We start from the raw sequence: 19,962 nt of genomic DNA, 5'->3' as shown, positions 1-19,962 counted from the left end.
CCTCCTTCAAAAACACGCTATAGAGCAGGTCCCCATCAATCAGCAAAATCTAGGGGTTTACTCCCTATATTTCTTAATACCAAAGAAAGACGGGACCCTCAGGCCCATTCTGGACCTCCGGCCTCTAAATACCTACATACATTCAGACCATTTTCATATGGTCACCCTACAACAAGTCCTCCCGCTCCTCTGTCAGGGAGACTTTCTCACAACCTTGGATCTGAAAGACGCATACTTTCACATTCCAATACACCCCTCTCACAGGAAATACCTCAGGTTCGTGGTGGACGGGCAACATTACCAATTCACGGTTCTCCCCTTCGGGGTCACCACCGCACCACGGGTGTTTACCAAATGCCTAGCGGTAGTAGCAGCACACCTCAGACGTCAACACATTCACGTCTTCCCTTACTTAGACGACTGGCTGATAAAAGCCGCATCTTACCACCAATGCGTGCAGCATACAAACAGCACCATCCAACTGCTCCACCAGCTAGGCTTCACGGTGAACTACCAAAAGTCCCACCTCATACCATCTCACACAAAGCAATATCTCGGGGCCACTATAGACACCTCCAAAGGTATTGCCTATCCAAACTCAGCCAGAATTACAAGCATTCAAGCCTTACGCAAAACATTCCTTCCCCAACACTCTCTTCCAGCAAGAGTGTTCATGAAGCTCATAGGAATGATGGCGTCTTGCATCTTTATAGTGCCCCATGCAAGACTCCACATGCGTCCACTTCAAGAGTGCCTAGCACAACAGTGGAACCAGGCCCAGGGTCAGCTGACGGATCTGGTGTTGGTGGACGGCCGCACACATCACACTCTGCAGTGGTGGAACACCACAAACCTTTCCAAAGGGCAGCCGTTCCTGGACCCGGTTCCTCAGGTGATTCTAACAGCGGACGCATCGCTCTCCGGCTGGGGAGCGCACCTCCTACACCTCACAATGCAAGGTCTATGGACCCCACAGCAAAAATCGCTCCACATCAACCATCTGGAGCTCTTGGCGATCTTTCTAGCCCTAAAATCTTTCCAAAAACAGATTTCGGGCAAAGCAGTCCTCATTCGCACAGACAACATGACTGCAATGTATTATATCCAAAAACAGGGGGGGACACACTCTCCCCAGCTCTCCCGCTTAGCCCAGAGCATATGGAGATGGGCAATTCCCCAAAACATCTTTCTCCTGGCACAACACGTCCCAGGCGTACAAAACACCATGGCAGATCTGCTCAGCAGACAAACGCAACAACTACACGAATGGGAACTGCATCCACAAGTTCTTCAGCCATTCTTCCAACAGTGGGGGCATCCTCAGATAGACCTCTTCGCCACCCACGAAAACAAAAAATGCCCAAGCTTCGCCGCCAGATACCCACACCCATTGTCCAAGGGCAATGCGATATGGATGAACTGGTCAGGCAGATTTGCATACGCCTTTCCACCTCTCCCACTAATTCCATTAGTGGTCAGGAAGCTACAACAGCACTCCCTCACACTCATTCTGGTAGCTCCGACGTGGGCCAGGCAGCCGTGGTACACCACGCTACTACAACTATCAGTGGTACCACATCAAAAACTGCACCTATCCCCATGCCTCCTAACCCAGAACCATGGAGAAATCAGGCACCCTGACCCAGCTCAGCTCAACCTGGCGATCTGGCTCCTGAAATCTTAGAATTCGGATACCTTAACCTTCCCCCTGATTGCATGAACATCATCATGGAAGCCAGACGTCCTACCACTAGAGCATGTTATGCCGCAAAGTGGAAAAGATTTGTTATTTACTGCCGTAACAATACAATCAACCCTTTAGATGCATCCATACAGCACATCATATGCTATCTGCTCCATCTTCACAGGTGTAACCTGGCATATTCATCCATACGCCTACACCTAGCAGCGATCGCTGCTTATCTACAAAACAGACAGCATTTATCACTCTTCAGAGTGCCCGCTATTAAAGCCTTCATGGAAGGCCTTAAACGAGTAATTCCTCCCAGGGCACCACCTTCCCCTGTATGGAATCTAAATTTAGTTCTTACACGACTAATGGGTCCGCCCTTCGAACCAATGCATAAATGCGAGCTACAGTTTCTCACCTGGAAAACAGCTTTTCTCGTAGCTATCACTTCCCTTAGAAGGGTTGGTGAAATACAAGCGTTCACTATACAGGAACCCTTCATACAAATACATCACAGCAAAGTCATACTTCGCACAAATCCGAAGTTCCTGCCCAAGGTCATGTCCCCCTTCCATCTCAATCAATCGGTGGAATTACCTGTCTTCTTCTCGCAACCTCAATCTGTTGCAGAAAGGGCCTTACACACACTCGATGTAAAAAGGGCCTTGCTATACTACATACAAAGAACGCAACCCTTCAGGAAGACTAAACAATTGTTCGTCTCCTTCTCTCCACCACATAAAGGCAACCCCATTTCTAAATCAGGGATAGCTAGGTGGATTGTAAAATGCATACAGATTTGCTATCAAAAGGCAAAAAGAACATTATCTGTTCCGCCTAAAGCCCATTCTACAAGAAAGTTAGGGGCTTATATGGCCTTTCTAGGGAATATACCCTTAGATGACATCTGCAAAGCAGCCACATGGTCTACACCGCACACCTTCACAAAACATTACTGTGTAGATGTTCATTCCAAGCAGCAAGCTAGAGTGGGCCAGGCTGTACTAAAGACACTATTTCAAACCACTGCAACGGATACCGGTGGTCGCCGCTAAGGTTGGGTACTGCTATATAATCTATGCTAAGTGTACAATCTGCAGCTCATATGCCTCGAACGGAATATGCTACTTACCAGTATGCATCTGTTCTTGGCATGTAGAGCTGCAGAGTTGTACACGCCCACCCGCCTCCCCGGCTACCTGTATCCGTTCCAGTACATCTTATTTAGATACTACACACATGGGTTTCTCACTGTGATTACCAAGCTCCATCATTTCCCTGTTGGCGAAAAACAATCTGAGGATGGAGCCGAAGCCCATGCGCAGTACGGACCGAAGGAGGAGTCACCAAACTCGTGACTTCCAAAGACTGTCCAAGAAGAAAAACAAACTGCAAACATCCGGGCCCAACACCAGATGGCGATCTATGCTAAGTGTACAACTCTGCAGCTCTACATGCCAAGAACAGATGCATACTGGTAAGTAGCATATTCCATCCATTTCAATATTCATTGTATTGGTGCACTGGGTCCGACAGATGCCTAAGGATTAAGGTCAACCATGACAAAGAGGTGGTACTGAGAGACATTTATGCCCCATCACTGGAGAAAATAGAGAATCAAGTGGAACTGTGGATTATGCTGCCACTTTCTCTGGTTGAAGAGCGTTTTTTCTGAAAAATTGGTCTTTTCTAAATTACTGTATCTTTACACTAATAATCAAATTCCAATATATAAAGTTTTCTTCATATAATTCCAGGCCATGCTTTGGAAGGAGACATGGGTTGGGAAAATGCACAGGCTCCATAATACTTTCGTTTATTCCTTATAAAAAATAGCTGACATGCAGAGAGATTTCACCTAACGAGTGAGGTCCACTGAGCAATTTTCTTGCTAGAGACCACCATACAAATATTTAGTATAGAGCCCCTTCAATGCGAAAACTAGGATGGTAGCAGGACATCTGTGGTTACCATGCTCCTAAAGCCGCATCACAAGGTAATTATAGAAGGGCAATTAATCTAGATGTTATTAGGAGGCCACATGCCTACTTTGCCGTGATGATTCTGGCTCCTTCATTCGTTGACACTCATACACAACCAACAATCTCATACTGCTTGCTATAGGTTGAGATCTGGAACATTTACACTATTACAGAATGGCATTATCATCGATTGCTCTAGAAGTGAACTTTCAGGAATATCTTTTTGTCACAAATAAAATGTCAAAGTTCCTGCATCAATACTATATGACCAATGGCTTCAGAACTGTATATAATGACCACAATCAATCAGCCGCAGCCCAAGCAGGTAAGAGCGGAGGGGCAGATTTCGATGGACGACAACGAGGGAAAATTATTTCATTTTCCCTCGTAGTCATCTGTCGAATCCTCCTCCCCCCCCCCCCCACCCCCCTCCCCCAAAAAACGGCCCTGCCGCTCTTACCTGCACGGGCACGGCTGCAATCTATCACAGAAACATGAAAATGGTTAAACATGGTTTGAAAATCATGTGCCCAAATCGAGCAATATGTGCTAAAGTAAAATGGGAATGCAGACAAGTAAGTATGACAATAGCTGGACATGGCCTCACGTTCACTGGAGTGGGGTACGCCGGCTGTTACAATTGAATGAGGTACTATGAGACAACCTTTTCTTTGACAAATGTGACACTGCCAAAAGCTTGACATGCAGGTGTGCCTGTGACCACTGTCTTGATATACTGTGGTTGACCTACCACACCTGTACCACTTCTACAATAATATGTAAGAAAGGAGATAAAATTACTATATGCATGTCTTCTTTGTAGGGTACTTAAATGTCCTACCATTTATATTAGTGCCCTATAGCAAATTACAATACAAACTTAGGGTTGCCTATGCTTTCCTATAGGAATACTATAAGCTGATGCATTTAGAAAGGTTATGCAAGACGGTCTGATTAAAGCTAGTAAGGATACCAGCTCTGCTGATCTATTATGCCGATTCTCATATCACATAATCGTCGTGAACAGCAGCAAAAGAAGAATGAAAGCTAAAACAATCGGTTCAAAGTTTTCAACAGTAAGGGGTGATAAGGAAATTCAAAGCCAGAACATCCTTTTTACGCTATGTTAAGGGAAATGAAACATTCCTTCATCAAAATAAAAATTTCGAACGGCTTCAGTTTCCTACAGTAAGAAACAAATTAATATTTTATCTAATTATATCCGTGTCATACTAAAACTTTTTATTTTCTCATTATGTTGTCTCACGGATCTTCATAGCTACCATCATTTGCACTCACCCATTTAAACTGCATAGAATCGATGAAAGGCCCGCAACCATATTAGCCAGGGATAAGGCGTTGGCAGCATTCTTACGGGCAAAATCAGCGATCTCGGTATATCCTAGCTGCTCACTCAGGAACAGCTTCTTGGTGCTTTGGAACAGGCCTAAAGACCAGACAAAAAGTAGTTATAACAAGAAAGTAGTAAGAACGTCCTTAAATTTAGGGCAAGAATAGAAACTAGTACCCCGCAGGTTTTAGGCAAAAGAGCACCAAAGGTCTGGCTAGGGAAACTGAATCTCTTACACAGGTGGGGTTTGAGAAACCTTTCACTGGTCTTCTCTATAGTTTTCTTGAGAACCGAGTTTCAGCCGATGATACACTAACCGTGTACATTTTAACAATACTAAATGCTAATGTTTTATTTCTGGTTTCTTTATTTCGTGCACCGTTCATATAGTGCTATGCCCCTTCCTTCAATGGCTTATCTATGGTGAGTGCAGAGGGTCATAAATTCAACATATCCTTGATCAAATTTAGACACGGTATATAAATCTCTAACAAGGGGCTATTGCCAACGATTATTCATATTGGTTTATACTAGCAGAACACATATGCCTTCACTGGCCCGTAGAAACAGGAATTATTTATTGAAAGCCAGTGAGACTTAAAATGTTTCCTCCCAAATATAATATCTAATGCCTCCATAGACAAGGTCATTTTACTTGCACTTAGCTGCTAAATTAAACCTCTCTAGTCAGGTCAGCTGGGTTTAATTGCTGTTATCCACAACTCATGTACCCTACACAAAGTAATGTGTAACCCCAGAGGGTAACTTTTGTAATTTCCCACAGAAGCTTCAGCAGCTGTTAAAGTTAATACGATGAAAGGTGAAAATGATCAAACAAAAATCACGTTTGATTTTTCTTTTACCATCATTCATATTCAGTGACCTATATCTGTCAAAACAAAAGGGACATGACATTTTCCCAAATATCTGAGTCCCCCATGACGATACATATATATAAATGGCTCAAATGTAGGTGTAGTGCAGTAACTGAAATACAGTTAATCGCATACTGTTCTGTGCATCATATCATCCAGGTGGAACTGAAAAATATTGCTGTTTTCCTCCATAGAGGCAGTCATTCCGCCTTGTCTTGTGATCTAAAAAAGAATTAGGGCAAGAGTTGGGAAAGTAAAACTTAGCTTAAAAAGCTTGCTTTAACATTAAAATTCCAAATTTTCCAGAGCAAAGTTGTTGTTTCAAAATTACCACACGTCATGAGGAAAGGCAAATATATGTATATATATATTTTAGCATTGGGACATCAGTCAGGGACCCCTCCCAACACATACTTGCTTATAGCCACATGACACCATCTGCCATTTCTCAACTGCACTTTAACATAAGACATTAACAAGAAGTATTTATTCATCTCGTATGAGACTCATTTTATTATGCAAATAGTCCCTAAATGATCTATAAATATGCTTTTTTTGTTTAAAAACCAAAATGATTCAATGGCAGACCGAAGTATAAGTACGGTATTAGGGTGTTGACAAATGCATGTATGAAAACCATGAAAGCCCACAGAATAGCTTCGGAGCTAGCGCCTTTAGAGAAAAGTTTAACCCGCCTCAAATCCATTTTACTAGGGCCAACAAACAAAAAAAGTTGACTGAAAACAGGTCTCTTAGCACAAGCAATCTTATATAAACACAAATAAAAGTCATCCCAGGATCTTTATGTTCTTCAATCTTCTCAGTTTTAACTGAATTTGGATTCTTCTGCCAGCCAACATGTGTTACGTCATTGGCTGTCACCCTACCACTTCCTCGGGGCTTAATTCCGTAGTCTCGTTCTCGTAGTAGCCAGTTGAACCATATGTATAGAGGATGTATAGCGAATTCCCAATTTATCAGTACGATATGGTACTCAATTCCCGCATAAGAAGTGTAATCAAATTATCATCTGCACCCGTGTACGGGCCAAAGAAATCATTGCCCGTCTTTCGGTGTGCGCATCTGCAAAGGCAGTGATTTCTTCTGATAAAGATAATATGAATTTTGTAAAAGATTTGCCTACAATAGAACACAGCCAATAGACAGATATCAGTTAGACATGGATATCAGAGTGCATGGGGCAGATGCTGCACTATTTGAATTACAAATCTGGAAAAATGCTGGGTCCAAAAGGACTTCTTCTAGAACCATTTACGAAAATGACAGAGGTGGTGATCCCATACAGGATCAATAAGGTTTCATGTCACATAGAGCCACAAGGATACACCTCAGGAGATTACATTCCTCTTGACATGGGAGAGTTGCATGATGAAATCAATGACAATACAGAGAAAACCTTCACGTTTGCAATTTCAAGAAAAAGAAGAAACAAAAGGGGGGAATGGGTCCAAGATGTTAGGCTCGATTCAACTGCTCTACAACTCCCCAATAGCTAGAATTTCTAGGTCTATTGAATTAAGAGGCACAAGACCTACGGCCCTTTTTTCTCAATACTGCATGCCTTAGTAATTGAGCCGCTTTCATATTGGGCACGCAAAAATGAATCAATGCAGGGGATGAAATGGTGCTCAGATTTAGAAGACATGCCTCTTCTGTATAGAGATGTTTCTGCTCTGCATACCAAATCCTAGAGAAACTATAAACAGAATAGTTGGGCCTTTCCACATATGACAGTTTCTCCAGTTTTCATATAAACAGTCAGACCTTTGCCCAATCTGTGATTGGTAACCCCTGGATGCTATTGCGTCACAATTTAAGACAGCATCAGGATTGTGATACTTTGGGGGGTTGTGACCAGGGATGTTAGGATCTTCTATAAAAGTACCAAAGCTACAGCTTGACCGGGTGCATATTTAAATATATTTCTCCTGTCCCAACTGGGAAGAGCAGCACTAGGTTGGGCTCCCAAGTTTCTTATGCATACTACCCTCTTTAGTTGCTTGAGAGATTTCATATTTTTTTACAACCCTAAATGATATCCTAAGGTAGTTCCTATAGGTTCTGAGCGGTTGTGCAGAGTTCCACAATTCTACTGATTACCCTACATAAAGGATATAAATCGCCTCGGAAAGTACACAACTAGTACCTGGCTGCACATTTGGCAGTAGTGAACTAATGTGCCTGGTTGTTTGATAAACCTTCCCAGAGAACGGATAGATACAACATACGTAGCAGAATGTTTAGGCATTACTTTTATAGTGATAACGTGGGGGATGCCTTTACCCTCACCAACAGTGGTAGTGATGAAAGCATGGAAGGGAGTCTAGAAAGAAAGGGTGGAAATAAACAGTAAATTCAGGGACAGTTGTGAATGGATGAATGGGTCTATCAAGAGTCAAAAAATGTGACCTAATTATAACAAGGTTGGGAGACTTGTGGGGGTCTAGGTACATGCCCTTTGTCTCGCAGATCAGTGTAAATATGAAAGCACTAAGTCACTTTTAAAAAAACCCTCCAAGTTTGTAATGCATTTAGGAGGTACTTTGGAAGTGGAGGCAACATATCACATCACATGCCCTAGAAAATAATCTCCGTGTGCGAGAAAAGAAGTCGAAAGCGTTCATTAAAAACATGCATGAATAACACTTCACATACATTTAAAAAGGGCAAACTGGATAAAGTTGTGGGAATATTTGGGCAGGACTGGCAAGAGGTGTTAATACGCCCACAAGATGTGGTGAATAAGGCTAGCTTTAGACTTAGCTTAGAACACATCTAAGAGGTCGGGTACACGAAATCAGGGCGGCGCCTGCAGAGTGAATGGAACAATATAGCTTAAACTGTAGCAATGCCATTAGATGGAGGCGTATTGGGGGTAGTTAAGGGTCAACCCTCTGGAATTCTTGTGGCGGCTGATGCTATTGGTGTTGTGGGGCGATTTGGCTATTCCCAGTCAGCACAAAATATTAGTTACTTTAGCGCTGGTGACATAAGATGATATAATGCTCAGAAATGTGTCAGTCTTATTTTTCGGGGCCAGTCGAAGGTGGTGAGACTGGAGAAAAGAAGACAATGCACTTTCAATTGTTTTTTAATGATATGATTTTGTGAACGCAATTTAGAAATGAAATAAACGATTCGAAATAAAATACTGAATCAATAATCGTGTTCAGCAGAGGCCTCCCTTAATATTTCTACTCGCATTATGCGGGTGATGGTTGACAAACATATTAACGGCATATTCCTTTGTGGTGATAATAAAAATTAAGTTTCCGAAACTGCTGAAAAGTGATCTCTTTTGCTCTGTCAAGAAAGTCTTCGACTTCAAGGCATTCTTCTTGGTTTTAGGTCTGGGAAAGAGGTTTCGTTATTCGATAGCAGTATTAATTAAAGGGCCCAATGATGGACGATTGGCAGGGCCACCTCGATGGGATTCACAAGATGAAAGGCCGAAAACCTACTTAACTTCTTTAAAATGGCCCGACGTTCCGCCAGAGCAAATGGAAGCCTCCATTACCATTCCTAGGGGGACATCATTTCGGCGGAGACAGCACAAAAAGAACTTGCTCGCGCTTTTTTATTTGTTCTCAGGATCAGTTTTCTAAATGTGCAACAACTTGATGTCATCCTGACCGCACAGAGGAACTAAGTATGCGGAGGTAGCCTTTCGGATCATCAGTATGATTGAACAGAGCGCAGGGATATTTTCTTAGGTTTGCGACATATCCGAGTATAGCCACTAGGGCGCATTAGAGTCATAGAATTAAAGAAAAACGTTTAAGAGAGCAAATCACTCAGTTTTAAGAGGCCCTGTAAGCAAACCAGCGACCAACAAAAACAGACTTCAAAAACCATACTTTTTCAAAACCATCAAAAAGGGCAATCTGTAAAAATCTGCAGTTGCTAATGGCTGTAAAGACAGCTGGAAATGGCAGATAGTAGAGTCTTTAAAACTCCGCATGTGACATCGCTAAGCTCCGAATTAAAAAAAAGACAAGTTTCACTGTAACCCCAATAACCTTTGAAGGCTTTTTACAGGTTAAACTGTCTATGACGAGAACTAAAGAAAGTTTCTGCTATCACAATGACAAAACTGCCAAGCGGCAGTGCTTTTCGAGTACAGAACATTAAGACAACACGCTTTTAAGGGGACCCAGATAGCTGGTCAAATGCATTCCCTTGCATGATGATAATCTAAAAATTGGAGACTTTTAAGACTAGATAGTAATTGAAGAGGTTGTCTGCACTTGCCATTTATTTATTTTTAAGCCTACTTGATATGTCAAACCTAAAATGTGTGCATAAAAGGGAGAGGCTGCTGAAGGGGCTTTGCTTTCAACGGCACCAGTTATGAAATCTTCCCAAGAAAACACTACTTACCTTAAACAATAGGTATCCAGCATGGGTCTCCTCGGCAGATTAATGTGCTGTACATTGGTATTCCATAGCCAAGCAGAGACGGCCACAATAATACTACCAAAACACTTGCAGCTTTTTTTTTTAACCTAATCATTTTCAATGTAAAAACGTGCAATCATGGGTCCCCTGACCTAAGCACACTGCCGGTTCAACGGCAGAAACAACACGTGTAGTTCAATCTAAGAGGCCCTGCACCAGCTATGCTTGCCTCGGTTTTAATGCTGTAGCGTTCAAGTGCTCCACATTTCTCTACAAACGTGAGTTAGGTCTTGGAGTGCGGAAATGCGAGATGCACATTTGAACGCGTGCGATTCCTACCGCCGAAGACAAATTAAAATCAGAATCCAAGCAGTACAGCATGCTACGGGTTTGAATAGACGTTTAAGTGACTGGCGTGCAAAAGTCAGCCAGAAGGGGGCTAATTCACGATATGTGCTTTTGGACTGCGTTTAGTGGTTCGGATCCATTAAAGTTCAGTTAGTTCTTGTTGAGTGCACCTGGACATCACAACTAGCGCAGAAATACTAATACTCTGTGCTAGGTTTGCATCAGAAAAGTGACACAAACTTGCCAAGAGTGCTGGAAAGAAGGCCTAGAGTAATAGAAAGGATCACTATATTCTACTTTGCATCAAGGCGGTGTAACATGGGTGATAACTGGGCGTTCCCATGCAACAACCTGTGGCTCCTGACAGTTTCTTCTACAAAATATGGTAGACCGGGTTTTGCACCCAAAAAATCTATATCTCCTTGAGGCAGGTAGAACGTTCAAAAGTGTTTTTTTTTTCTTTAAACTTCACGTGTCCTGTACTGTAGAGCACACAAACTTGGAAACGTTTTTAAGAATGTCTTGGAATAGTGTTTTTTTTTTGCATATTTTATATAGCGCGAACTCTACTCGAAGGTACTGGAGCGCTTTACACGAGCACCGTATTTACATTACACATTCAGGCACGGGGAGATTAAGTGATTTGCCCAGAATAACAGGATGTGGACGCGACCTCGAGGCTCGAACTCTGGTTTCCAGCACCAAAGTCGGCAGCGTAACCCTGCCAGTACAAAACCTGTGCTAGAACACATGAACACGCCCTTGCACGGTGGTGCAAGAGAGATTGAAAGGTGCAAGCCCTTCTAAAGTGCACCAGCTCAGAGGGTGGGAGAGACAGCGCAGTATCTTCACAGACATGGGCCGACTTCCCTGCTGATACCGGTAAGCTTCATTTTATGGCTAAGATGATTAAAAGGAATTGGTTCCAGCAATCCATTTTTTCATAGCCAATGACACCTATTGCCACAAAACTAGTTGCTTTAAAAAAATTAACTCTGAATATTTGCTTGATGCCCTTGGCTGGGCCATTCGAGGAATATCCTAAGGGTGGTTGTAGAATTCACATTCCAAAAGGATGCTCCTCTGCTACACGACACACCACCGGCCGCAACATGTAATACAGCTGAAGCTATAATGTCATTCATACTGACTGCTCCTTTAAGCTCCTGTGTAGACCCTCTGGGGCACACATTAGTTGTATGAAGAATGTTCCAGTGCTTAATTTGAGCCGGTGGTTTCCAGTGCTCAGCACCAGAGCTTAATCATCAACACAGGCGCTTGAGCACCAGTTAAGGACGCATCAATTTCTGGGAGGCACAGGGAGATTAAGTGATTGGCCCAGATTCACAAGTTGTTGAGCTGAAGCCGAGACTTGAACCTGGTTCCCCAGCTCCGTAGACAGCACCTCTGGCTATTACGCTGCACACTTTCACTACTTGTAGGGTTGGTTTGTTCTGTGTTAGGCAGCACTAACAAGAGAAATGGGATGATCGAAGCGGCCTCTTGACAGAGCCCCGGCACTTTTTCTTTACAAATGAAGCACTGGCCTGTTCTCAGTTGTTTCTGGGCCACATCTTGGTAGGCACCAGGAGAAAAGACTATAGCTGTTAGATGACTGCAGATTTCTATAGGTTGTTTCTGTCGCTTTTGGATGGACTCAGAGCAGACGTTAAAGCTGGTAAGCATGTTTATTAGCATAAAGAGGATAGAATAATTCGCATTTACTTTCCAATGGGTTGTATTTATGCCATTCATACACAGAGCCACCAAATCATATGCTGCAACTGGTTCTAAAATTCCGATTCCTATCTGCTGTTCCTCTGCCATAACCAGGAAGAACCCAGAGCATAATCTACAGAGATCTGCATTACACGGATTCCAAGGGGTTATTCAGCTTCTGCTCCTCAGTTGAAACCCGAGTCCATTGACTGGGTGCTTGATACCCATTTCCAAAGGTTGTTCCTCTGAAGCTCCTGGGTAGACCTTAACGGTATATACTTCTGCTGCTTGTATTATGCCCAATCCTATGTGGTTCTCCTCTTCTGCTCTCATGAGGACCCCAGAATAAACATAATTGTATACTGTATAATGCAGTTTCCAAATGGAATGCTCCTGTGCCACTCGTGGGGGGACCCCAGAATATGCTGCTTACAAAGGCCCATTCCCATTATTTTGTGAACTGCCATTCCTCAATCGGCCCCTAAAGCAGACGCCACAACTGGTTGTGTAATACCTATTTCAAAGGGTTGACCAAATACCACTCCTGAGAGTAAGTTTCATAATGCTCCTATGTCACTGTCGTGTGGACTACAGTTTAAACCATAGTCAATGACAGAATGCACCATGACGGGTAGCATTGTTTGACCACTGGGTTCTTTCTAGGTTTCAAACTCAAATGGGTTAAACTGTATGATACAGACCCCCTCTAAAGATGGTAGCCATCTGCTTGACTCTACTTGGTCTATGCTCTCGCTTTTCCCACACTGGAAGATGCACCCTTCTTTTGCCATTGAAAGACCGCCACAAAAACCAAGAACTTTAGGGGATGTTTTTCAGATACAGGGGCTGAAACTATCAAAATATTTTTTTTTCCTCCTTGAAACAGACTTGTTATTTTCCTGCAGGATGGGCGAATGAAAGCAAATGTCCAGTACATCCAGTGAACAGGGCCGGACTGGCCGTAGCGGGCACCTGGTAATTCCCCGGTGCGCCGCATGGGTGGGGGCCGGTTTTGGGCCCCAGGGGGCCGTTTTTGCAGCATATCTGCAAAATCGGCCCTGTAACGAAATCGGCCAAAAACCGGCCCTGGCAAAGAGCTCGGCGGCACCCCCAACCCCTCCCAGGGGTGGGGGCCTGCCGAGCACTTTGCCAGGGCCGGTTTTGGTTCCCAGTCTGGCCCTGCCAGTGAACACAGCAATTCATAATTCTGGATTGCTCCCAGGACCTCTTCTCAAATCAGCATCTTGAGGTTAAGCTCGTGGTTTTCTTTACATAACTCGGTATGCTTTAGATCTCTGGTCATTTTCGTAGGGTGAATCAAGTTCCACTGCTCCAAAAGGACAAGCTTCGTAACCTGAAGATTACCCAGATACCAAGTATGCTAGTTCTGGCCTGGACTGAAGCATCACTGGAGCACAGGGCAAATCAGTCATATGACTAAGGTTTTGCCCCCTACATTGCCATTTTGCCACTGCTGTTAGCATATTTGAGTGAGAGACCTGTGGGGCTGCTATATTTTACTGTCTTAGGAATCGGGACGGTTTTCTTCCTTGACCTTGTGAGAAAAGCTTAAATGCAATTATGATAGGAATGCCTTTGCCCAAGACAGGCAGACTGGATTCGGCTTTGCGGCAGTGCTTGGTATCCCCACACTGAGACTGGGAGTGGGACTCGTCCAGACTACAAAACTCAGACTGTGCAGAAGGGAGTGTAGTCTATTAAGGATGCTCAGCTCCTAGATGCTTCACACCTCTTTCATTGCGCTTGATAACTGGATACAACTTAAAGAGGCCAGGAGCCATGAGGGAAACCAGGTATTACACATGGTACTTTTCCCCAACCGGTGGTCCCCGAACGGAAGGGTGGTTGAACAGTGCCTATATTTCGAGCCTACATTTCCACTCTATTGCATGCTTTACACTGCAAGACCATAAAACCAACCACATTGACATTTTGCTGAGAAAGAAATCAAAGTCTCCTTTTGGACAGTGTTGGGTCAAATGCCAATTTGGCATGTCCCACGTGTGCCTTCTGCCTCCAGTTTGTGATTTCTTGCTAGTTATTTTTCCTGCTTATGGAATTTAACTGGTGCCTCGAGTCAATTTGAATACAGCATAACATTAGACTTTGCTGAAGAAGTGCACCATGTGACATAAGTGCTCAGAAAGGACGACTGCTGTCCTCTCAAACACGGCTATGGAGACTTATAGTTGGTGGCAGCAATTGGTGGGTATTACTGTACGAGACACTTTGCATGACCCCCTACTTGTGTTGTCCATACCCTTCTGACGCTTACCCGACTTGTTGTTTTACTCTAGTCTGGGTTTTGCATTTTAGACACAGCCAGTAACTGAGCAGACCCTTCGTTTCAAGTAGAAATAGTCAAGGTGTTTTAATAAAACTGCCAAAACCCTTAATTACATGGCACCTTGTGCTAAAGAAGCTCCAGCTGCCATCCCTCCCAACACTGGATTCTCTTCTTGGAAAGTGAATCAGTTGACATAAGGTTGTCTCTGTGAAACTCACACTTACCTAGGTGGGACGGGGAGAGCCTTTCTTCTTCAAGTTTCTGGATTGAAAGGCCTGGATGAAGGCAAATATGCATTTCAAAATGCCTATAAGGCCATACCGAACTTCTCACCAAAAGATGCCTGATGATCCAGCGGGAAAATATGGAAGGCAACTCAAACTCACATGAGAGTGAACATCTTCAGTTTTCCATTACCAATAGTGGTTTCCTCTCATAAGGGAATAATTCCATTGTATACTGGGCATCTCACTTTGAAGGGGGGAGGGGGAGGCATGTGGTTATTGGGCTGGAATTTAAGCTGTACTTTCTTGGCCCAGCATCCCAAGGTCACTGCTCTTAATGGAGATTCCATTAATGATTTTAAGATTTGACACTCCTACAAGGCAAGGCAAGGCAAGGGATCTAAAACCTAGGAATCAAGCTGTGACTAAAAGCTAGGGTGCTCAACGCTATCTTTTCTCTTTCCACCTAGTAAACCTGAAGTCCTGAGTACACACAGTAGTAAAGTGGCAGTGCCGAAGAAATATGTTCACACGTGGAAGCAGTAAATGTTACCCCCACCAAGGGTATGGCAGATCCAAAAGATGTGACCTCCAGTCGAGCAGTTTTCTGGAGGTCTCCCCTCCTTTTCAGGAGTCTGTTCACTGTAAAGTCTGTGGCGAGATATCAGACATGACCATTCAATGTCATGCAGGTGCGTGCCACCATCCCTTTCTGTGAAGCAAACACAATCAACAATTCCCTCACAGATCAAGGTGTGTAGAAAGGGTTTCAATTATTGGATGTTGAGAAAAAGATTAAATGTGTGACATTACACACAGAATGGAAATGTAAAACGTTATTACCCTCCTTCAATGTAACCAAGCTCTAAAAAGACTTACATAGGACAGGGAAGACTTTTCCATGACAGGACAAATACAAATGAAGGAAATAAATATGCACACGTAAAGAAAAATCCTAAAAACAGGCCGGGAGCCGGAGACCTTTAGGGTAAATCATAATGAGGAAACACCATTGAGATAGGGTGCTGTGGGAGTCGTCTTCCTCACCAGTTGGACTCTGTTCCTATAGGGCTATAGACCCACACATTTTACATTGAAAATATTCAGAATTAAAATGCTGACAAGTCGTACAGGATTGTCCCTTTTTGTAAAGAAGATTTATACAGCATAATATTCTCAGGAGGATCCCATGCTGGAGCATTAAATCATCCCTCAACGAGCCATCACGACAATCACCAATACAAAGGATTTTTCTTCCTCCACCCCCATAACTACACCCTCATTTACCCCAAACTGCCTTTTCAGACCCTTCAGCGACCTGCATGTGTATTGTATGGGCTTGCCTTTAATTTAATATTTCTGGCCATGCTACAAAACAAAACGCTTTATAGAAAGTTGGTTTTTATCAGATATCAAAACAGAATTGCTTGCGTATGTTGGCCAGATGTCCATTTACTTTGAAAAACTAAAGAGATGGACACGTGACAAACATTACTTAAATGAATAACAACGTTAAGAAATGTTTTAAAGTTGAACTAAGCATTTTGAGTTTAACATTCTCATTAACATCCTTCTGTGATAATATACTGTACCTTAGTTTGAAAAACCCCAAGACTTGTAACTGAATTTCACGCTTACGTTTTTCTTATGTAGGTCGCATCGCCGTCTCTTGGGGGCTTCAAAAACATACATTTTTCGTTGTCACAATTAGTATTTAAGTTCTCTGCTATTACAACAGCTTTTGCGTACATAAGAACCTATTGCTGACTCAAAATTCGTGTTCTTAGAGGTCCACTCTACGTCTTTATAAAAGTCCTGCGCCAATGGGAATTGACAAAACAATAAACAAATTACTCATGTAATTATGCTTTAAAAATATGTCTTTTATGTTGATATTAGATAGTGACGTTCATTTTCAAATCAATGAATTCTCCAAATACAATACAAAGGAATTAACCATAAATTGATTTGAAGCCAAGGGAGGCCCTTGTCCAGTCGGGGAGCGGCCTCTATCAGCTCTGCCGAAGGTGTGCCAGACATTATCTAGTCATGAGTTTGGAAGTTTTAGAGACGACACATCAAAGAAGGGCCAGTGGAGCTCCCAACGCAATGCCGGTGATGCAATACGACTCGCACAAACACAACTGAGACGGTATCGTATCTGCAGCCCGGTTTACAATGAAGATAGCATCACTTATTCTGGGCCTCTGTGGTTGTGATCAGAAAACGTATCTGTGGTATTTACCCTAGGTGTCGGAACACTAACCATAATCTCAGATTGATATTTATTTAGGAGACTTATAAAGTGTGACTGTTACCCTAAGGTGGTTGAAATATGTACTAGCCGTGTTATTTATGGCTGAGGTTTTTGCTGATTTGAGTATCTGCCCATGAGAATAAGATCAGTCATTGCATTTGGAATTTAATTAACACATCTCCAAATAACAGTATTTGAAGCAAGGGCTACACCTCCACTCAGGCCTGCTGTCACCGCCTACTACGTTATACAGACACTCATTTTTGCCGTGAATAAGACCCAAGTCAAATGTATACAGAGAACCATGTAGATTCTCACTCCGACAACTGAAATCAAGAGGATTTAAAAGAAAAAAGAAAAAAACAATTAAAATGGCATCTCCAAGGTCATTTTTTTTTAGGAAACTATTGCAAAACAGTGCAATAAAAAGGAGCTGGGTGTTATATTGCGTCATGGTAATGACCCAGTGTGTTTCAATATTAATGTTCCTCTTATTAAAATTTCTGTACAATGATCTCTGCCAGTTCACTTCAGTCGCTGGCTTAGCTGACTGACAGACGGCATACTGCTCTTGCATAACGTGCACATTTACAGAACAAGTACAGTAGCAAAACAAGTGTGATTCACCGTCAGCTTTAACTAAAAAATAAAATATGCACGTTTAGAGAATGCTTGTAATCGTACAATGTGAATTTTCTTAAAAAAATTAAAAAGCACACACCAGCACTGGCAAAACCAAAATGGTCAACAGCCAATACCAGACCTACCATCCTTGTCAATGCTAGTTTATTTAGCGCCGGGACACCTCCCCAGAGGTACCTGTTCGCGCTCAATAAATTTCTGTATTATTATTATTATTTATTTATGTAGTTGTTCTCCGCTTCCTATCTAGTTTGGCATCTGATTTAACAGCACCCAAAAAACTAGGAGAAGCACACACCATGCGCTGGAGACTTTAAGCACCAGACTGTGTAGAACATGGTGGCTAACTGCCAGATGTATCTAAAAAGTAACTAATAAAAAAAAGTGGTATGTGTCACTACAATAAAAACATCAAATATCAGAAGCTGTCTTTGAAAATTAGTTAATGCTGCCTTTATTCTGGAGCAATGGTGTATAGAGCCTGAGGAGGCAGTCCTCTTCAAATATCAAAGGATTAGGAGACGCAAGAGAATATCGACCTGATGTAAATATTTTTCGTAGTCTTTTTGGTTGTTAGTAGGATTAATGTCTTTGGTGAATTATTCTAGATGAAAGTCATTCTCAAACAGAATTGCAAGGCAAAGGATACATTCTGATTATGTGGTGTTTTCTCACTTGAGAAGCAATTTGGCAAAAAAAATTCTAAATTAATAAATACAAAACAAAAGATCTATTTAATTAAAAAACACCTGGGGAAGAAGGGCTATCTTAAGTACTAACTTCTTATGGAAGACACAACACAGCTCTTTAGAAGATAATGTCTTAGAGTTAGCAAACAAATTGAACAAAGGTCATTATAACCTTAAAGGTTGACTTCCAAGTCTGCAGGTCTGACAAGAAGACATATGATCATTTTTTTTTTTATATAAAAGACCATTGCAGAAGCAATTATTTGATGTAAGGCTACAAATGAAATAAACCATGAAAATGTCTACTTCACCCTCACCTTATATCTCCGAGAATACGTCACCCAATCTGTTTAAATAGGCCACTATTAATATCCTTGTTACCGATAAGAAAAGGCATAAAACAGTACACGATTTATTGGATCTAACTGCCTGTCAAATAACAGCTATAGAATCTGAACTAGATGCTCCTTTACTGCATTCTTTCTATCATCACAGATAATAGCATTATTGCCACTTGAAGTGCTTCAGTGAGCCGAAGACCGGGATCTCAATTTCAGCTAAGGTTAATGAAGGGGGCGAGGTGGGATTATGACCCCCCTGGTGCGGGACTAGATATGGAACTAGATAAACATTGCCAACATCCTGTGAGGTCAGATCGACAGTCTGGGGAGTCAGAAGAATCATCTACTAACTTCCAGAAGAGACATGCATTTGGGGAAACTAGATGTTATCCTGGCTGTAAAGATGTCGAGAAAACCCAAGGTGTCGGACACGGACAGTTTCTTTCTCTGGTTCAACAGACATTTGTGTAAAGCATGTTAAAGCCTACTCACAATACCTGCTTTCACATTTACTCCTGAAATATAACGTAACAGGCAAATATTGTTTTGAAGAGACCATAAGCATAGCTGTAATGCTAGGTGGCAAAGCGAATAACACGTTGCCCTCTGTCTGCTCATAAAGAGTGTAGCTGTTGTGCCTCTTTCTATATGAACAAACCTTCTCCGGATTAGAGAAAGAAATATGGCCTTTTTGTTGAGAGTTCCAATTCTGGATGAAGGCTGGATGGCCACATGCAGCAATACCAGGAGAAATGGTTCAGGCAATCCTGACAACAAGCTTTTCAACCCCCACGGAGACAAATTAACTGACACTAGTTTGAGGTCAGGAACATTAAAAGAAGAACCATGAAAACGTTCCATTAACGAGTCCACCATGTTGAGCAACTTAGCTTGTGAAATAAGAGCAGAGGTTATTGAAGAACTTTAATTTTGACACATGCCAAAGAAAAACATGTGCATACAAGAAGCTATGAGGGTAGCAGTCTCCAGAATTGCCAAGCAGAAGCTACTGCCCGTGGATTGTAATCAGTCACTCTGGTTTAGAAAATAGGCCTGGGCATCAAAATAAAAGTGCCCCACATTTGTAATTTAGGGGAGTTTTCTACTTTTAAACACA

General features: G+C 42.4%; 1 protein-coding gene across 8 annotated transcripts in view; it reads right to left on the bottom strand.

Annotated features, from left to right (window-relative positions):
• The window catches only part of TMEM269 (transmembrane protein 269), a 120,779-nt gene that overhangs the window by 55,393 nt on the left and 45,424 nt on the right, over positions 1-19,962 (bottom strand). For 7 of the 8 annotated variants that reach the window (XM_085608933.1, XM_085608937.1, XM_085608938.1 and 4 more), the window contains one exon: positions 4,972-5,119. In XM_085608933.1, coding sequence (XP_085465059.1) covers positions 4,972-5,119 — 148 coding nt within the window. Of the gene's footprint in view, positions 1-4,971; positions 5,120-16,508; positions 16,593-19,962 lie in introns of all 8 variants that reach the window. The other variant, XM_085608939.1, reaches the window with a different exon arrangement.

The sequence above is a fragment of the Triturus cristatus genome, chromosome 1_2, assembly GCF_964204655.1.
Source record: "Triturus cristatus chromosome 1_2, aTriCri1.1, whole genome shotgun sequence".
NCBI classification, from domain to species: domain Eukaryota; kingdom Metazoa; phylum Chordata; class Amphibia; order Caudata; family Salamandridae; genus Triturus; species Triturus cristatus.
Note: the sequence above shows the minus strand (reverse complement) of the source record. Positions and strands in the feature narration are given on the sequence as shown.